At 36.8% G+C, this 17630-nt stretch overlaps 2 protein-coding genes across 2 annotated transcripts; one reads left to right on the forward strand and one right to left on the reverse strand.

Moving 5' to 3' along the window:
• The first annotated feature begins 87 nt into the window (after positions 1 to 87).
• LOC127620886 (ras-related protein rab7-like) lies at positions 88 to 10708 on the forward strand. The gene is made up of 6 exons (XM_052094225.1): positions 88 to 236; positions 1654 to 1722; positions 2217 to 2343; positions 5127 to 5345; positions 7028 to 7156; positions 7313 to 10708. Exons 2-6 carry the CDS (start codon positions 1670 to 1672, stop codon positions 7400 to 7402), a joined length of 618 nt encoding a protein of 205 aa, XP_051950185.1. The 5' UTR covers positions 88 to 236; positions 1654 to 1669; the 3' UTR covers positions 7403 to 10708.
• Positions 10688 to 17053, reverse strand: LOC127620887 (ubiquitin-like protein 4A). Its single transcript, XM_052094226.1, has 4 exons — positions 16895 to 17053; positions 16269 to 16374; positions 11233 to 11447; positions 10688 to 10835 (listed from the first exon to the last, which is right to left on the reverse strand). The coding sequence occupies exons 1-4, from the start codon at positions 16940 to 16942 to the stop codon at positions 10728 to 10730; spliced, it is 477 nt and encodes a 158-aa protein (XP_051950186.1). The 5' UTR covers positions 16943 to 17053; the 3' UTR covers positions 10688 to 10727.
• Positions 17054 to 17630: the final 577 nt, after the last annotated feature.

Here is a 17630-nt window from a genome sequence, read left to right on the forward strand (position 1 = left end):
CGAGTCGTTTCGTTCGATTAACTAAAAGAACCGACTCAAAACACGATTCATTTGCGAATCGGACATCAATATTGTGCGTCAGTCCCTTGTGACTCACAGTCATGTCCTGTTCTGCTAGGAAGAGACACACGCTCCACAACAGTTGATGTGCATCTGGATCATTACAAGCATTGGGTGATTTTGTTCGACCTTATCCAGAGAAGATTCAGTCCGCGACGGAGAGCGAAGAGGCGAAGGTAAATGTCCGACAGTTTGTTTTTATTACAAATCAGTAAAACAGACTGGTGCAGAGAATATTATCTTAATATCACGATCACTGTTTTGTGTTGTGCTTTTTCTTGAATTTAGTCTTGCCCATTTCTATATTTAATCGATATATATATATGATTGTTTTCTGGATTATCATGACACATCTGTCCTTGCTAGGACGAACTATTTGTTCACACCAGAACAAAAGACTGTGCTGTTTGTTTTGCGTTTTCGCTTTTGTGATGCTCCGTTGGACATGTTTCGTTATTAATGCATGTGTTACAATGTAACTGGCATGTTTTTCTACAGGAGTGACGTCACATGACTCGATGAATCACATGAATTAATTCTTTGTACTTCTGCCACTCTATGAAAATAGTGTGGTGAACAGTTTTTGATATTCATCTTTCAGTGTATGTTATTTTCAGTGGTCTTGAGATACTATTCAAAATACATTATACTAGTGCTGCAACTAACAATCATGATTATAATCTGTCGGTTATTTGTTTAATTAAAATAAAGATAAAGAATCAGCACTTTATTGAAAAACATGTTCTGCAATATTCTCAGTCACAAATTGTGCAAATGGAATACTACAGAAAATAATATACGCTATACATTGTATTAAGATATGGCCTATACTTAATAAGAAGGCCCACATTCCCAAATAATTAGTGTTGTCAACTACTACTAATCGATTAGTAGTTGCAGCATGATACATCTTTATTGGCCTACAGTACATCTATTACATCTACATCAATTTATATATTGTGTGTATGTGTACTGTATATACATGCACATACACACAGTATATAGGCCTATATATATATAAATAATCACCTAACACCGAATTTTAACTTGTTGTAAACTGTCGCAGGCCTGTATTTTGAGACAGCGATCAAAACAACAGCTGTGTAGATAGCACACATTGGAATGGTTTCTGAAGGACATCAATATATAAAAGAAACATTCAATAATTGGGTTGTGTGTGTGTACATGTTTATCTTACATTGTGGGGACCAAATGTCCCCACAAGGATAGTAAAACCTGAGATCATCTACCTAGTGGGGACCAGCCAGCGGTCCCCACGAGGGAAATGGATCATTTAACATACTATGTTTTTTTTTATATATAAATGTAAAAATGCAAAAAGGTTTCTGTGAGGGTTAAATCCATTAAATGCATGGAAGTCTATGGAGAGTCCCCACAGTGATATAAAAACAAGCTTGTGTGTGTTTTTATTTATTTATTTATGCCAATTAATATTTGTAACATATTTAATTTTAACTGTGTTTTCAGCTATTTTCACTTTTGGAATTAAAATACAAAACCTGTTAAGCATTTGTCTGGGGGGAATGTTCAAAAGGTATCTGCTACTGTATAATATGCTTCTTTGCTCCTCAGGTTTCTTCAACACATTATGGCTTCTCGGAAGAAGGTGCTGCTTAAAGTGATCATCCTAGGGGATTCAGGGTATGTGTTTGTGCAACATTCCAGCATTATATGTGGACACTGGCGTTTAGATTGTTATATTCGATTGGTGTCATGCTGCCCAGATGGTGTTATCAGCAGTGACACTTTGTCTCTTGTTATTAGCTGTTCATGTAAACATTATTGACTTGACAGTACTCAAGGAATTCCCCTGACTTTCCATCAACCACTACCTTAATGTTGGTGCGTTTGGAATTTGCACAGTCCTGGTAAACAATGAAAACACTGATGGCCAATCTCACTATCTCTGATAATGTTAAATAGTGCTGGATGATCACATCATACTGTGAATGAAATGTTATCAAAGCTTTATCTGAAAGCTATGCAGACTTACTCAATGTAAAGTAGATTTAGGTGTTGGCTGTACTGTGGTATTGACATATTTATCAGTGATTCTAATGTTATTCTTCAAATGCATTGTGTCCTTAATTACATATTTGTTCTTTCTGATTTCATGTTCCCTTTTCCTTTGACAGAGTTGGGAAGACATCTTTGATGAACCAGTATGTAAATAATAAGTTTAGTAATCAGTATAAGGCCACTATTGGAGCTGACTTCCTCACCAAGGAGGTGATGGTGGACGACAGACTGGTCACTATGCAGGTGTGTTCTATTCGGGTGACTCTCACAAAACATGTCAAGAAAATGTACTGGTGCTATTTTACTCCAAAAATAAGACATTATATTTTACATATAAAAAATAAAGCCTATTTTAGGGCTGTTGAGATTTGTTTTGCATTTGTGATATTATTTTTATGACAGTTACGCATATTTGACCCTCCAAAAAATATGTTTTATTTATATTGTCAAGTATTTATACATCATAGTGGTACTCTCTTGGTACTGCCTGCATGTTCACTGATTTTAATTTATAAAATGATTGTACAACAGCATCTTTTTTTACTGTAATACAGTAAAAAGCAAACAAACAAACAAAAAGGTTTTGTTAATGAAAATCACCATTATAACAATGTAGTAACATTAAAATGTAAGGATGTGTTGCGGTAATGAGACTTTGGGGGTAAAAATGTGCTTAAGTTTCCTGAAAATAATTTTAGTATTTTCATTGCCTTGACATGTTTTCAGTTTTCTCTGAAAGTCTAGGAAAATCTATTGTTTTTACTTAATTATATATAATCACATGCACTATATGTTCAGGTTTTTACAGTAACTCAATACATTTATGGGTAAATCTCAAGAAATGCCTATGACCCAGGCATTTCTTCTTGAGATTTACCCATAAATGTATTGATTTTACCCCAAAAGAAAAAAATGAATATATTTGCATAATGAAAAATGAGCCTATTTTCTAGGACCAATAAATAAAGATATATTATAGCATTTTAATTGTGGCATTAATTTAGTTATATTTTAAAATGTACTGTATTGATATATTTCTTTCTTTTCATTTTGGGGTAAAATATTAGTTGAACATTACTTGACAGTTTTTGTAAGATTCACCCTTGTATAAACCTATAATAGCTATTTATTTTTCTAGGGATGCAACAATATGAACAATTTAGGCCGATATCGATTACCAATTTTATAAAAAAACTATAGACCGATACTGATATTTTGCCACTTACCTTATTTTGTCATCGAATCACTATTTGGCTCAGATATTATGTTTAAAAATGTACAAAGAGGTACAAAAGCTTTTTATTGTTCTAAAATAAATAATCTCCATTGAACATGGATTGAATCTGTTGAACAGGCCAATTTTTAAAAGTGAGCCACAATGAAAGATAAATAGAAGATACAAATAACTAAATATCAAAGCATGAGGATTGATGTGAAAAAATACATTATTTAAAACATTTTTGCACTTTTGTTTTTGCAGTGCAAAACATTTACATGTACTAGAACATTACAAATTCATATTATGTATATGTTTGGCAATTCAATTGAACTGTTAACCACATCATGGAAAAACAAAGTTACCAAAGGAACAAAACACTCTTTTAAGTTCTGTTGCAGATAATGGATAATGCCATACACACCACTAGAGGGTGCCGCTTGCTTACACAATGCTGACTTAATCGCAGAATGCGGCCTATTTTTAAGCTTTCATGGTTTAGTAACCACACAAGACCTTATTGTGATTTCAATCTTAACTCAATCTTTGTCAATCAATTACCCTTAATGGATTCCATACCAATGTCTAAGAGGTCAAAGTTTACTGGTTTCAAAGCATTTTGGATGGTTTTACCTAATCATGTAAAGGTAAGTGCTGCTTTTACAAATGTCACATCTGCGATGGTTTTTCCTCATTAATGTGAGAACAAACATGATTATCAATTAAATATAACATGTTCTTAGGAGTGTCAACCATTCTACATCCTGTAGCTATCATTATTTCACAGAGTTTTCACAAAGTGTGATGGTAATTAATTATAAATAAACCATTGGTTTTTCATATCTGCATTTTCATGCTTAAAGCCAATGATTTTTATTTGGTCAATAATTGGCAGATAAATATCGGCGGCCGATACATCGGTGCATCCCTACTTTTTTCCAATGCTGTATTTGGTCTTGACTGTTGAATTGTTTTGAAACTGCTCAGCAAACACATGAGAGGCCCGTGTGGCCTGATGATAACAATGGCATGTCCTCACAACCATTATTTTGTGAACAATGCTCTATAGTGAAAATAATTTCTGATCATGTGATGTAATTAAAGGATCAACATAATAGGTAATACTGTCATCTCAAAAACATGACAACTCTGTGATTACTAATAAACCACGTGTGGGATCTCATTGCTCATCTTTTACACTCATTTTGATATAGCAGTTTTTAGATGTCACTTATCCTGTATACTGGTATAATGCTAAGTAAATGAGACACATTTAGTTACATGCCTGGTAATCCCCTGGTATTTTCCAGTAGGCACTAGGTTGGTATGAACAACCAGTTTTCAGCTCACGTGTGGTGTTTACATCTGTCAGCCATGTGCTTACCAAGTATGACCAGTCAGGTTGACCAAAATCACCACATGTCCAGACAAACTGTGTTTGGGAAGCTATTCCTAAAAAGTTCTTATCGCTCTATCTGTTACTAATTTAGAATTCATTTCTGAATTGGGGTCACTTTACTATTTAATATGTCTGCGCAGTATTTACATTGCTCATCATTACTTTAATTATGAATCTTTTTTACCCATATCAGCTTTTATCAGATGGACAGTAGAAGAACAGACACCAAATTGTCTTTGTTTTTATGTGTTATAATTAATATAATATTAATAATAATCAAGCCATCAAATCATAGAATAATGTTATTAGAATATAATCGTTTATACCAGAAACAGAGACCTAGATTAAAAGTATTATTAAACACTTTGTTGTTATTCTTCAAAAAGCATTACTTTTTATTGTCTTTCTAAGATTTGGGACACAGCTGGTCAAGAACGATTTCAGTCTCTGGGTGTGGCTTTCTACAGAGGGGCGGACTGTTGCGTGTTGGTCTATGACGTCACAGCACCAACTACATTTAAGACTCTGGACAGCTGGAGGGATGAGTTTCTCATTCAGGCCAGTCCACGTGACCCAGAGAACTTCCCTTTTGTTGTGTTAGGCAACAAAATTGACTTGGACAACAGACAGGTCAGTGTGCTGTCCTAACTGAGTGGCTATACCACTTGTATTTATAAAAAATGTCTTGGTTTTAAACAGTGGAATTCCTCTTAGTTTCCTGTGTTAACTTTGACCAATATGGATTTTTAATACATGGGCAACATAACATAAAATTTCAAAAGCGTTAATATTTACAATGTTAACATTGCAATATTTGAATAGAACTAAAGGCCAAAACTTACTCTATGCCAGTGCACAAACACAGACACTTCTTGCTACGCAGGCTCAGTTTCATATGATAATGCGTTCCAAAATGTGTCAGATCGCAATTAAAAATGTAACAAAATTTAAAAAGTATGCGTTGCATTCTCAGTGGTGCCACAAGCGGTGCTACAGTGAGATTAGTGTGAACTGTTTGCTTCTACGGGGAGTTTTCTCTTTCAAGTCATTAACTGTCTTGACAGAGCAACAGTATAAAGAGAATATTAAAGTTAAAGTGGAAGTATGTAACATTTTCTTTTAAAATAATTTCTCCTATCCCAACTTAATATGCAGAGATGGCCATAAGTAAGACACTCATAGGTTAATTTTCTTGGAAACTGTAAACACTGTGTCTCTGTGGCGCTATGAAAATTTCTCTGTTTGTTTTGAGCAATACCATTAACTCAACCAATGCCGTGAGTTGGGGCGGGACTATCTGTTTGTTAGATCAACGGCAGAAGGGGGCGTATTCAGAAAGTTGTTTTGAAAATGTTTTTTATTCGTTAATTCCATTTGTTGGTGCTTTAACAGTCAATATATTTATAGCAGCTTACCAGAATAATAAAACACCCAGTTAAATGCGACAGACTTTTGATGGTAACTCTATTGCCCTCTTGATAAAGAAAAAATGTGTCGGCCAATCAAACGCAGTTCACATACTTTCATATTTCTCACATCAGAGCTTCAATGCACTGCTTTGTCCTCTAATTAAAAAGCACCACATATGGCATCAAGAAATTGTACATAAGGTTGTAAGAAAGCAGGAAATGTACTCTGTAAATGGTGAAAATAATGTATTATACAATTCAATTAATCTACACTGAGGATGATGCACACATAATGATCAGGGATGGATTACCGACCGGGCCAATGGGCGGGGAGGGGTGGGCCCTGGGCTTCAAGGTTGCGTGACCAGTTTGGCGATCCCCCTGCTCGAAAACCCATCAACAGTGAAAACCAACAACTTACGAACGCAAGTCATAATCCATCTCTGGTAATGATTCGTCATGCAAATTGTTTTGTAATCACTGAATCAATCACTAGCAAATGGGGTCAAAGTTGAAATTGTTTAAACTTTAACCAATGTTTTACAACATTTGACTCAGTAGAAAAGCTGAAGTGTCATTTTTTCTATGTTAAAATACTTAATTGCAACATTATTTGAATTAAGTAACTAATTACTTAATTCAGTTTAATTCAGTGAAGTCAGTTTGGAGCGGTACAATCTGTTTTTTGACCTTTGGCAAACAGGATGATTATTCAGAAACCTGTCTGGAATCAATTATTTTTCCAACTCCGTGTGGTGATGCTAGTGAAATGACACACTTCACCTTCAAGTCTCGTAACTAAGATGTACAGCATATTTTTTTATTTTTCAATGGAGTTTCTGTCTGATATTCTTAGATTGTTGATCCAAATTTTCATCTAAAAATCCTTTGTATTTTGAACAGGTTACAACAAAGCGAGCTCAAGCGTGGTGTCAGAGTAAGAACAATATCCCCTATTATGAGACCAGTGCCAAAGAAGCCATTAACGTGGACCAGGCTTTCCAAACTATTGCTCATAATGCACTAAAACAGGTAAAAGAGATTGTGCATATTTCATATTGTGTTTGACACAATATGACACAACAAAATGACTTCATATTAAAATAATTGGCCGCTTTGCTAACTGATAAACTTTGACGTAATGGTTACAGGATCTTTTTTCATCTTAAATTGATTTGTCACTTTCAGGAGTCCGAAGTGGAGACATATGATTTTCCTGACCAGATTAAACTAAGAGATGACAGAACTGCATCCACTAGTGATGGCTGCAGCTGCTGAAGGAGAAAAGAAATAGGGCAGGGAAGAGAAAGATCTAGTTTGGGAAAGAGAGGAAGGGATGGAAAACATCCAGGTCTGTCACTCTTGCGCACATCCTTCTCTCTGCAGTTTTCTTTTCTCCTTTGAAATATCCAGGGTATCAAATGCCACATGTGAAAGCTGAACATCCATTTTATTGCTGAACCCCAAGCAACATGTGGTATGACTAACTGTCCAGAGAACAGGAAGACCAATATGTTGCAAATCTTCTGACAATGCATTTATTACAAGTCCTACTCTCACTACAGCTGGCGATGAATTTCCCTGACTGTCACTACTCCTGCTGTCCATTACATTTTATTTTTCTTTTGTTTGGAAATTATCCTTTTTGTCTGCTAATTCATTGTGCCTTTATACTTTTTGTTATTCTCAGCACCTGTTTCACTCCTATGCTGAACAAGCATTCTTAATATATGTAATAGGGCTGGGTGATATTGCAAACTTTTATGTTATATTTGATATTATTTTGTTGCTGATATAAAAATAACCAATACTGCGCCAATTCATTTTTTTAAATGTTGTGCTTTCAATTTCGACAAAGTTTAAGCTGAAGTGTGTAACTTTTTCACTATTAGAATTAAAGGTCGACTGTTAGTGGATTTTGCCGATAGTAACTAAGGTGGTGGAAAGGGCTGACAACTTATTAATCGGGCGATAGTTTTTAAAATCAAAACGGAATGTTACAAAATGTTCGTCAGCACATACATAGAGGCCAGAGTACAAAATTTATAAAATCCCAGATGTAGTTTATTTTTCAACCAATAATAATCAGAAAACCTTTATTTGGTGCATAACATGGGACTTTAACACTAAACAAGCCTAAAACACGCATGGGGTCTCTTATTTTGAAATGACGGAGCCTTGGCTCTTAACAATGCTCTATTTTTATATTTAACAAATTGAGCTTTTTATATTTACCTATATATTATTTCTCACAATATATTAAGTTGGAGACACAATGTATGTGCTGACGAGGAACGTTTCCATATTGTAAATTTTTCTTTGCATGCCCTCACTTAAATTTAAAACGCTTACAAGATTTTTCCCATTAACTGATAGTTCCACAAAGCAACTATTGGCGCCAATATATTGGCCTACCTCTAGATAGAATACTTTCTCGTTTCTCAGCTTAAAATGCAACTACAACTATAAGTAATATAAACATTTGTCTCTGTAGTGCTATATAAAAACGTTTGTTTTGAGCAACCTGTCGAGCTGGACACTTCAACAGCATTTGAGACGGGTACAACAGAGTTTGAGTTGGGACCTTTCTGTTTGTTCGATAAACTGCAGACGGGCAGTATTTGGTAGTCTGTTTTTATTTTGGCAGATCTGTTCAGAGGAGCATGAATTACACACTTCAGCTTTAACTTAAGACTGTGCCAGTAGGCCTGTTTTGCTCTCGCTCATTGTTACAGCTTGCAAGAATAAAGTTTCTTAATAGTGTCTCAATTGCAAAAATTCTGATAGAACTGGAAAGTCCAAGCCATTTCAGCATATACATTTTTATAACATTCCAATTCAGTTTAAAAGCATTAAGGCAGTTCAAAGGACTGCCTTAACGATTCGTTCACATCATCACTTCAAATTTTTCGAAGACGCTGCATTTAATTTTACATGCTTTAGAATGTTTTAGTAAAAAATATGTATGGAGGTAATTATTGCTGTTTATAACTATGTATTGACATGTTGATGCATATAAATGTAAATTATCCATGTGCCCATTTTGTAAAAAGTGTGGAAAACATTCCTTGCTTATTTTTAACTACATTTCTACAGTATTTTACTTCTTGCTACAAAGATTTTGAATCTACTTGGCAGCAATAGCCGTTTGGTTGCATTGACAGTTCAATCCTCAACAACATAAAAAAAAAATCACTTTTCAAACCATTTCAGAGTAAATGAATATTGTCAGAAGGCTTCAAATATAGCTATATTACCCAGCCCTAGTTTGTAATATGTCATGAAGGACAGACAGCCCTTTTAAAAGTGGATAACATTATATTGGCCATTAATTTAGTGACATTTGGCTGTTGTAGGTCTCGCTGACATAGAACAAAGAATATAGTTTAAAATTAATTGGACTGCATGACTGTTTCTGCAGCAAATTTCTTCAGATTGTTTCTCATTCCAACAATGTACAGTGTCCAAGTGATGAAGGTTTACATAAACAGGTCATTTTTTGCACGTATTTCCAGTGTGGTTCATTAGAGGTCATGTGAGTTGCAGAACTGCCAGATAAGTTGCTCGTAAGCAAAAGAGACGCACATTCCATGCTCAATTTAGTGCTTTGATTTGCCTTTGGTCAATTCTGTGGTATACTTTTATTAATTAATATATATCTGTAACCTACCTAAGAGCTCCACCATTTTATAAGCCAACACACACACACACACACACACACACACACACACACACACACACACAAACCTTGCAGTAGGTATCACTTTATTTTGGCCATATGTAAGAACGACTTGAAAACCAAAAAGAGTTCAATAAAGGAAACATTTACAAGCAAGCTGGCTTTGTCAATACCTGTGCATTTTCAAAGATCCATGTGCTTACTTTTAAATAAGTAAATAATAAAGCTGATCAAGAACACTTTTTATTAATTTGCCCAAGGGGACATGGGTAGCTCAGCAAGTAAAGACACTGACTACCACCCATGGAGTCACGAGTTTGACTCCAGCCAGGTCTCCTGACTTAAGCAACCAAATTGGCCCGTTTGCTAGGGAGGGTAGAGTCACATGGGGTAACCTCATCGTGGTCACCATAATGCGTGGGGCGCATGGCGAGTTGTGCATGGATGCCGAGGAGAATAGCGTGAAGCCTCCACGCGCTATGTCTCTGCGGAAAGGCACTCAACAAGCCACGTGATAAGATGCACGGATTGACGATCTCAGACACGGAGGCAACTAAGATTCGTCCACCGCCACCCAGATTGAGGCGAGTCACTACGCCACCACGAGGACTTAGAACGCATCGGGAATTGGGCATTCCATATTGGGGAGAAAAGGGGAGGAACATTTTTTTTCTTTTATGTAATAATTTGCACAGCATATTAACAGAGTTGCAGTAAAATCACCACCAGTTTCCTCTTATGGAAAAGCTATGGTATGCATTGTGGCTCCTTGCCTTGTGAGAGTTCACCTCAGTCTGTAATGTAAAGGAGACTTCTGGCTTTTTTCTTTCTAACAGTCCATATTAAATACATCCTACTCCCACATACATGGCTGATTGGTAGGGGTAGTCCACTGGAGTCAGAGTTACATCTGTGTAGTTTTTTTCAGTCCATGTATGATGTATCCATGCCCTCTGCCTCCGGATGCAGCAGACGACTGGCCATACGCTCAATGTCATCTAGACTTAGCAGTCTGATGGAGCGTTCATAATCCTAAATAAAAAAAATTAAAATAAACTTAGGTTCAATAATACATTTTACAAATGGGTGTTGAAACATGGTGTTTCAAGATCTGCGTTAGTAACCAAACAGTTGCAGGTTTACAACCCAGAAGGATTGGTCAAATCCCAAACACTAAGTACAAACAATTGTAATTGTGATGCTTGCAGAAGCATGAAACCACAATAAAAATATATGGCAATACTAGGGTTGCTAACTGTCAAGTATTAGCCGAGAAGTCCTGTATTTTGGTCAAAGTGTGTCCCATATTTGTATGGCAAAAACTTGGCAACCCTAGGTAATACTGAGAAGGGCAAAGAAAATGAGAGAGAAATAGACTGTATGAATCTTAGATATCTAGGAGAAAGAGAAATATTTGTACCAAAAGTACCTTAATAAGTTGTTCCTGCACTTTAGCAGCATCGGCCAGGCTGAAGTGTTTGGCCAGGACAGTTGACAATAATTGCCATACACTATTACCAGGTTTTCCATTGTTACAACTGCTACTGGCTTCCATTGCCCCTCCACTCCTCTCTCCTGCTGGCCGCACAACTAGATTCAGCTTGGCCTCTGGTCCAATGGAGTAATCACTCAAACTTTGTTCATCTGGAGACAGAACAAAACAGTCGTAATGACATACTTAACCTCATGCCTTGACAAATGGAATTAAAGGAATGTTGCTGCCAGTATGTGTCCTCAAAATACCACAAAAGCACAGCAGGAAGAGAAATAGATTTTGTGTCACCTAAAATTATGAATGCACATGTACTAATCAGCATTTGTCCAAAAAGGGCTGTAATGGAGTAGTTCACCCAAAAATGAAAATGTAGCCATCAATTGCTCACCCTCACATGATGCAATGAAGTCACACCCCTGTATCAATTAAAGCACACTTTACAGAAACAAAATTATAGATATCCACAAATTTATCTCTTCATGATAAATAATTTAAATATAGATTTTCGGCAGATTCATTCTATTTTATTTAAAAGTACTATTTTTGTTTTTAATTGACCTACTCTAGCCATAAAATATCTGTGGAAAATGTAAAACAAAAAGATATATTAAGCTATCAATAAAACAGCGATACATGCATCCAAAACCTCTATCATGGACTAGAGATGTACATACAGCATTTCAATGAGTCAGACGTTCAATATAATACAAGTTCAAATAAGTACACTTAAGTTAATTTTAGTTCAGTATAAGCAGTACACAAAATACATTTAAAACAAAAAAGAACTAATATGAAATTGCATTTAATATTCCAAATGCTCAATTTTGTATTATTCAATAGTAGCCTATGTACATTTTTAATAGTAATAAATTATACTAAGCTTTCCATTTAAGTGAATATAGAAGCTTTTCTATTTTAAATAAATTTTTTAAGCTATTCAAATTAATAAGCCAGTGTGTTTTTGTTGTGGAAATATCTGAATTCACTTAAGCATTGATACATCAGCTGTTTTATATTTTTATCACATTCAGAATTTGTTTCCATCAGTCCTCTTGAGCTCTCGCAGCAGCCGCTGTGTTTCTTCTTGCAGTGTAAATGTCTTTAATTTCTTCATAATTGTACAGTGATCCCTTTTGCTGTGTAAATCATGTGTTTTAATTCTTCGTGATTTCATGGGTGATCTCTTGTGCCGTGTAAACGTGTTTTCAATTTTCCTATTATTACATTACATTATAACAATCTCTGGTCACAACTTTATATTAGGTGGACTTAACTAATATGTACTAACATCAAATACATACAAAACTATGCATTTACTCTGTAACTACAGGTTGTACTGCAAAATGCCCACACTGAGGTTGAGGTACAGGTAGGTTTTGGAGTAAGGGTAGGGTTAAGATTAGGGGTTAGATTTAGGTTTTGGGGTAAGGGTTAGGTTAGGGGTAAAGTTAACAGTGTAACCACAAATGTTATTAGATGCAAGTACTTTAAATGTAATTACAATGCAACAGCATGTACAGAAGTACATTGTATCAAATGATTAAGTAGATAGCAGTTAAGGCCACCTAATATAAAGTGGGTCCCAATCTCTTGTTGTGCTGTTTAAATGTATTTAAATTGTTCACATTTTCTCTACTGATCTTCAGCAGAGAGGTAAATCCCACTGTCTCTTGTAAGAAGAGAATCTCTTTCTCTCTCCATGTTTCACATGATTGGCTGTTCGCTGCAAAAGTCACTTAATCATGTGCACATGAGCCTGAACTAATCTTGAACTCAGGATCAAAGCTTGAGTTGACAGAGAAAGTTGATGAGCAGCATCATGGTACCAATTATCCCTGATTGGATTGATTGAACTCGAAACCAATCCTGTAACCATGAGGTTGTACAACCAGACTGATCGTATAGGCTCAAGATGTGTATGAATTTCCAAATTCTGCTGAACACAAAGATTTTTAGAAGAATATTTCAGCTCTGAAAGTCCATACAATACAAGTAAACAGGGTCCAAAACGTTGAAGCTCAAAAAGCACATAATGGCAGCATAAATGTAATCCATACCTTCAGAAGTGATAAGTGTGGATGAAGATCAATATTGAAATCCTTTTTTACCATAATTTTTCCTCTCTGCCCTCTAGGTGGCGATATGTAAAAAAGCCCTCTTAGGAGAGAAATGCGCTTAGGAGGGCTGTTTGAAAGTTAACATTTACAGTAATAAAAAGGGCTTACAAATGTATCTGCTTCTCACTCACCTATCAAATCACTTCTGAAGATGTAGATTTAACCACTGGAGTCTTATGGATAACTTTTATGCTGCCTTTACGTGCTGTTTGAGCTTCAAGTTTTGGACCCTGTTTACTTGCATTGTATGGACCAACAGAGCTGAGATATTCTTCTAAATACTTTGTGTTCAGCAGAAGAAAGTAAGTCATTCATATCTGGGATGGTATAATGGTGAGTAAATGATGGGAGTTGAACGCCTCTGTGTGGATCTCTCAGTTCTTTAGCAGTTTTTGTTTGTTTGTCCTGGGTTTAATAATGTATTTTCGATCAGTTTCAACAGAAACAAACTATGACATATTCGGCAGCAAACACCAGATAAGTTTTTACTGGTATTTGATTATTCTGAAGCAAATGAAGTATATATCAAGCGAATCTCCACTCTCTTCCTAACAAAACGGACAAACTACTTCTCCTAACCCATACAAATAAGGACTTTGCTAACTCTGCTGCTCTGTGCTTTACGGAAACCTGGCTGAGTGAAATCATTCCGGACAGCACGTTACATCTGCCGGGCTTTCAGCTGTTCAGAGCGGATCACATCGCCGAGTTATCGGGGAAAACGAGAGGTGGTGGAACATGCTTTTACATCAATGCAAGTTGGTGTACAGATGTAACAGCATTGAAGAAAATGTGCTGCCCTACTTTAGAAGCGCTCTTCCTCAACTGTAAGCCTTTCAACTCACAACGAGAGTTTTCCTCATATATTCTGGTGAGTGTTTACATTCCTCTAGAAGCGTGTGTGAGCACAGTGCTGCAACTGCTGGCTGATCACATCACAGACACAAGCAACAACACCCGGACTCACTTATTATTCTTGGGGATTTTAACAAAGCAAAGCTCGTGTGTCGAGCATCTTTAAAGGAAACACCCCGGAATAACATCTTAAATGCAGTTATATTTAATGCATTATAGCTTTATTAAAGTTCAAATAATACCGAAGTAGATCATGTAAATAACTACAAACTCTGAAACTGGCATTTCTATGAGTTGCACGAATATCCCAATCTAAGGGTGAGAGGCTGAAACTGCACCCAGCTGAGGCGCACTCTGTCACGGGGACGCTCTTACCTTGAGCGTGCTCACTTAATGCAGCTAGATTATAATGTGATGGCTGGTGACTTATTGAATCATAATACGTGTGTTACTGTGCATTTCTTATTGTGAAGAATATTGGCAATATGCAGCTTTATTAATAAGAGAGAGTTTGTTTTTTTGTGAGTTAAAAATGGATTGAAGTGATCAGAAAGGTGAGAGAGGGTATTCTTCGCCCCATTATACACTGCAACAAAACACTTTCTTGATGTTTAATTTTGGCTTGTTTTCCAATATAAATATGTAAAACTCTTTTAAAACAACGTACATTTTTTACATACTGCAGAAGAAAAAATGGTTATCTGAGAATGATGAATATAATATTAAAAATGCAAATATTTTAAAATATCTAAAAATCCTTTAAAAAAAAAAAAAGAATAGATCTTGAATATAAGTATATTTTGTCTTTAAGAAGTATGAACAAGTGAAAAATACACTTGTGAAAGGGCGGAGGGAGGGGCCGGGCCGTGATGCTGCACACCCAGTCCCTTATCAGGCTAATTAAGCCTCCGAGAGGGATAAGGGCCGACTGCGGACGATGATGCGACAGAGAGAGAAAACGTTCACGGGCAGCTGACCGTCATGTGTGTTTGTGTCTTTTAAGTTTTTCATTAAAATATTATTTATATTGTCAAGCCGGTTCTCGCCTCCTACTTTCCATTGAACTCCTTTACACTAGTGCCGAAGACCCGGAAGGGGGAGGGATACACCGTAGTGGAGTTCTCGCCACTACCATACACCCCAACAGAGCAGCCGTCTGCCGGAGGACGGAGGAGCCCGGCAGCCTGGAAGCAGAGGACGGCCGCCAACCACAAGGGGAGAAGGGGCTCACTGCCGACCACCTGGAGCGGGAGAACCGCTGCCAGGGTCGGGGGAGACCCGAGAACGCGGCGGGCATTCCGTCTGCCAGGGGCTGGAGGACTGCCTCCGATCCACCCGGGGAGGCGCGGCTGTCATCCGTTAGAGGGTGGAGGAGTGGCCGAGGACCAAGCTATGGTGTATCGGAGAATATTTATAACAATATTTGTTATTTACACAGGGCAAATACACTATTTATCAAATCTACTTTTATTACGTATCATATTTCAATGGGGAACTAATTTATTACAGCTGACAATTCCGTAAGCATACAAGGTTTGAACATCAACCGTAACAAAGTCAAACTGAAATTCAAGGCTTTTTAACACTTGTGTGTACAAATTTGAAGGCTGCTTATTGAATCAATTCAGGTAAACAACATATTATGCGACTAAGCATTACTTTATGGAGAGTTTACGACCTACTAGATAAGTCTTGCATTAAGAACAGGAGGTGCAACCAAATTAAGCCCTGATTTAGTTACAATCTAACTAGTAGTTACTAAGCCTTTAGTCTGAACTTTACACCCCAACTTATGTGAGACCTTACGCACAGCTGGTGCAACGAACCCTGGAAACTATAGGCATTTGTTGCATAATAAATGCACAATGTTAACATCCTGCAAAACATTTGTGCTCCCTGAAAGTAGAGACTTGGAACGACATGAGGGTGGGTAAATAATGACATAAAGATTATTATTATTGGTTCTACTATAACTTTAAATAAAAATCGAGGTTGTACCTGAAAGAGCTTTTCCTTTATACAGCAGTCTCTGCTGACTTGGTGGGATGTTTAAACGTTCTGATACTAGTTCTTTTACTGTCCATACCTTTTCATTTTCTGTCACCTGTGCATTGACGAAAAGAACAAGACTGAATGGTTACAAATGCATTAAATCGTTATATTTAGAGACAGTGATTGTTTGTTTATTGATAACTCTTCAGATTAACACATTGCTTTTGTGTGCCAGCCTAACTGAAGTTAGTGGGCTACTACAAACATAACTTTTCATGATACTCATACTGTAAAGATGGACATATTAACTCAAAATGATTATTCATGTTTTGCCTGATCTAGCTCAAAATATTCTCCTGTACAGATATTAGTGGCTCTCAAGACCTAGTGTGCTGCCTAGCTAGACAGCACTTTTGTTTGAACCAAGTGTAAATTATTTGTTCGGGAATGTGTCGTGAACAATAATAATGTCGAGAGTGGAAAGCATGTCTAACTGGCTACAGCAGATAAAAGTTGTTTTATAATTTATCTACAAGAATAGGTTGGCACATGAACAATATGCTGTGTTCTAAAGTGAGAGAAAACAAAGCTACAGTGCTATGCTAAAGAGGCCAAACCGCTATTAAGCATACCTGTACATTACACTCTTTTCCTTGAAGTGGCTTTACTGTAAGAATCATTTTTACATGTATATAATTAAATATCAATTAAAGAAAAGATAAATATTATCGAATTTAACATTCGTTGACTAACAGCCGTCGCTTCCCACGGACATGACGTAGACGATGGATCTTGACCTACACATGCGCACTGAGTGGATGTTCCGCCTCGCCCTCACCCATGTGCCAGCCATAGTGCCAGACAGTCACATACAATAGTGAAATGGTGACAAAAGAGTGGGCATACTGTAAATTTATCAACAACAAAATAAAAAAACAACAACGTTAAATAATTTGTCACGACGAAAAGACACCACCACTGTTAGCAGTAAACGGCAGAAACAATGGCCCTGTCCCTATACCCTATGAGGTGTGATTTGTGCACTTTTTGGCGATCGCTAAGCAAACTGAGAGGTGAACTAACGTGTAGGCCCGGCAATGTACGTGACGATCGACACGATGATTGCTTAGTTTGCAAAGTAAGTGCACAAATCACACCTCATAATACCCCCTCCTGCGGTTTTGGTCTTGCCTACTTACCCTCGTCTTACGTATTTCTGGTGTTTGGCTAATAGTGTGCAAGTAGACGTGAAGACTGCGAGTGTGTGGATGACTGCACATTGCAAGTTGGGACGCTCGAATAGGGGTGCTGGTTGAGACAGCAGTTATTGTCTTTTCACTCAGCTGAAGACTGATTGTTTTTGGTAGC

This window comes from Xyrauchen texanus, chromosome 27 (genome assembly GCF_025860055.1).
Source record: "Xyrauchen texanus isolate HMW12.3.18 chromosome 27, RBS_HiC_50CHRs, whole genome shotgun sequence".
NCBI classification, from domain to species: Eukaryota; Metazoa; Chordata; class Actinopteri; order Cypriniformes; family Catostomidae; genus Xyrauchen; species Xyrauchen texanus.

Bases quoted from the DNA above. Each gene is read 5' to 3' on its own strand.
- LOC127620886 (XM_052094225.1), top strand. From the start codon at position 1,670: ATGGCTTCTCGGAAGAAGGTGCTGCTTAAAGTGATCATCCTAGGGGAT. The intron at 5,346-7,027 runs GTCAGTGTGCTG...TATTTTGAACAG, and splicing joins TTGACTTGGACAACAGACAG to GTTACAACAAAGCGAGCTCA. The intron at 7,157-7,312 runs GTAAAAGAGATT...TGTCACTTTCAG, and splicing joins CTCATAATGCACTAAAACAG to GAGTCCGAAGTGGAGACATA.
- LOC127620887 (XM_052094226.1), bottom strand. From the start codon at position 16,942: ATGATTCTTACAGTAAAGCCACTTCAAGGAAAAGAGTGTAATGTACAG. The intron at 16,375-16,894 runs GTATGCTTAATA...GTCAATGCACAG, and splicing joins GAAAAGAGTGTAATGTACAG to GTGACAGAAAATGAAAAGGT. The intron at 10,836-11,232 runs GTACTTTTGGTA...TTTTTTATTTAG, and splicing joins TGCAGGAACAACTTATTAAG to GATTATGAACGCTCCATCAG.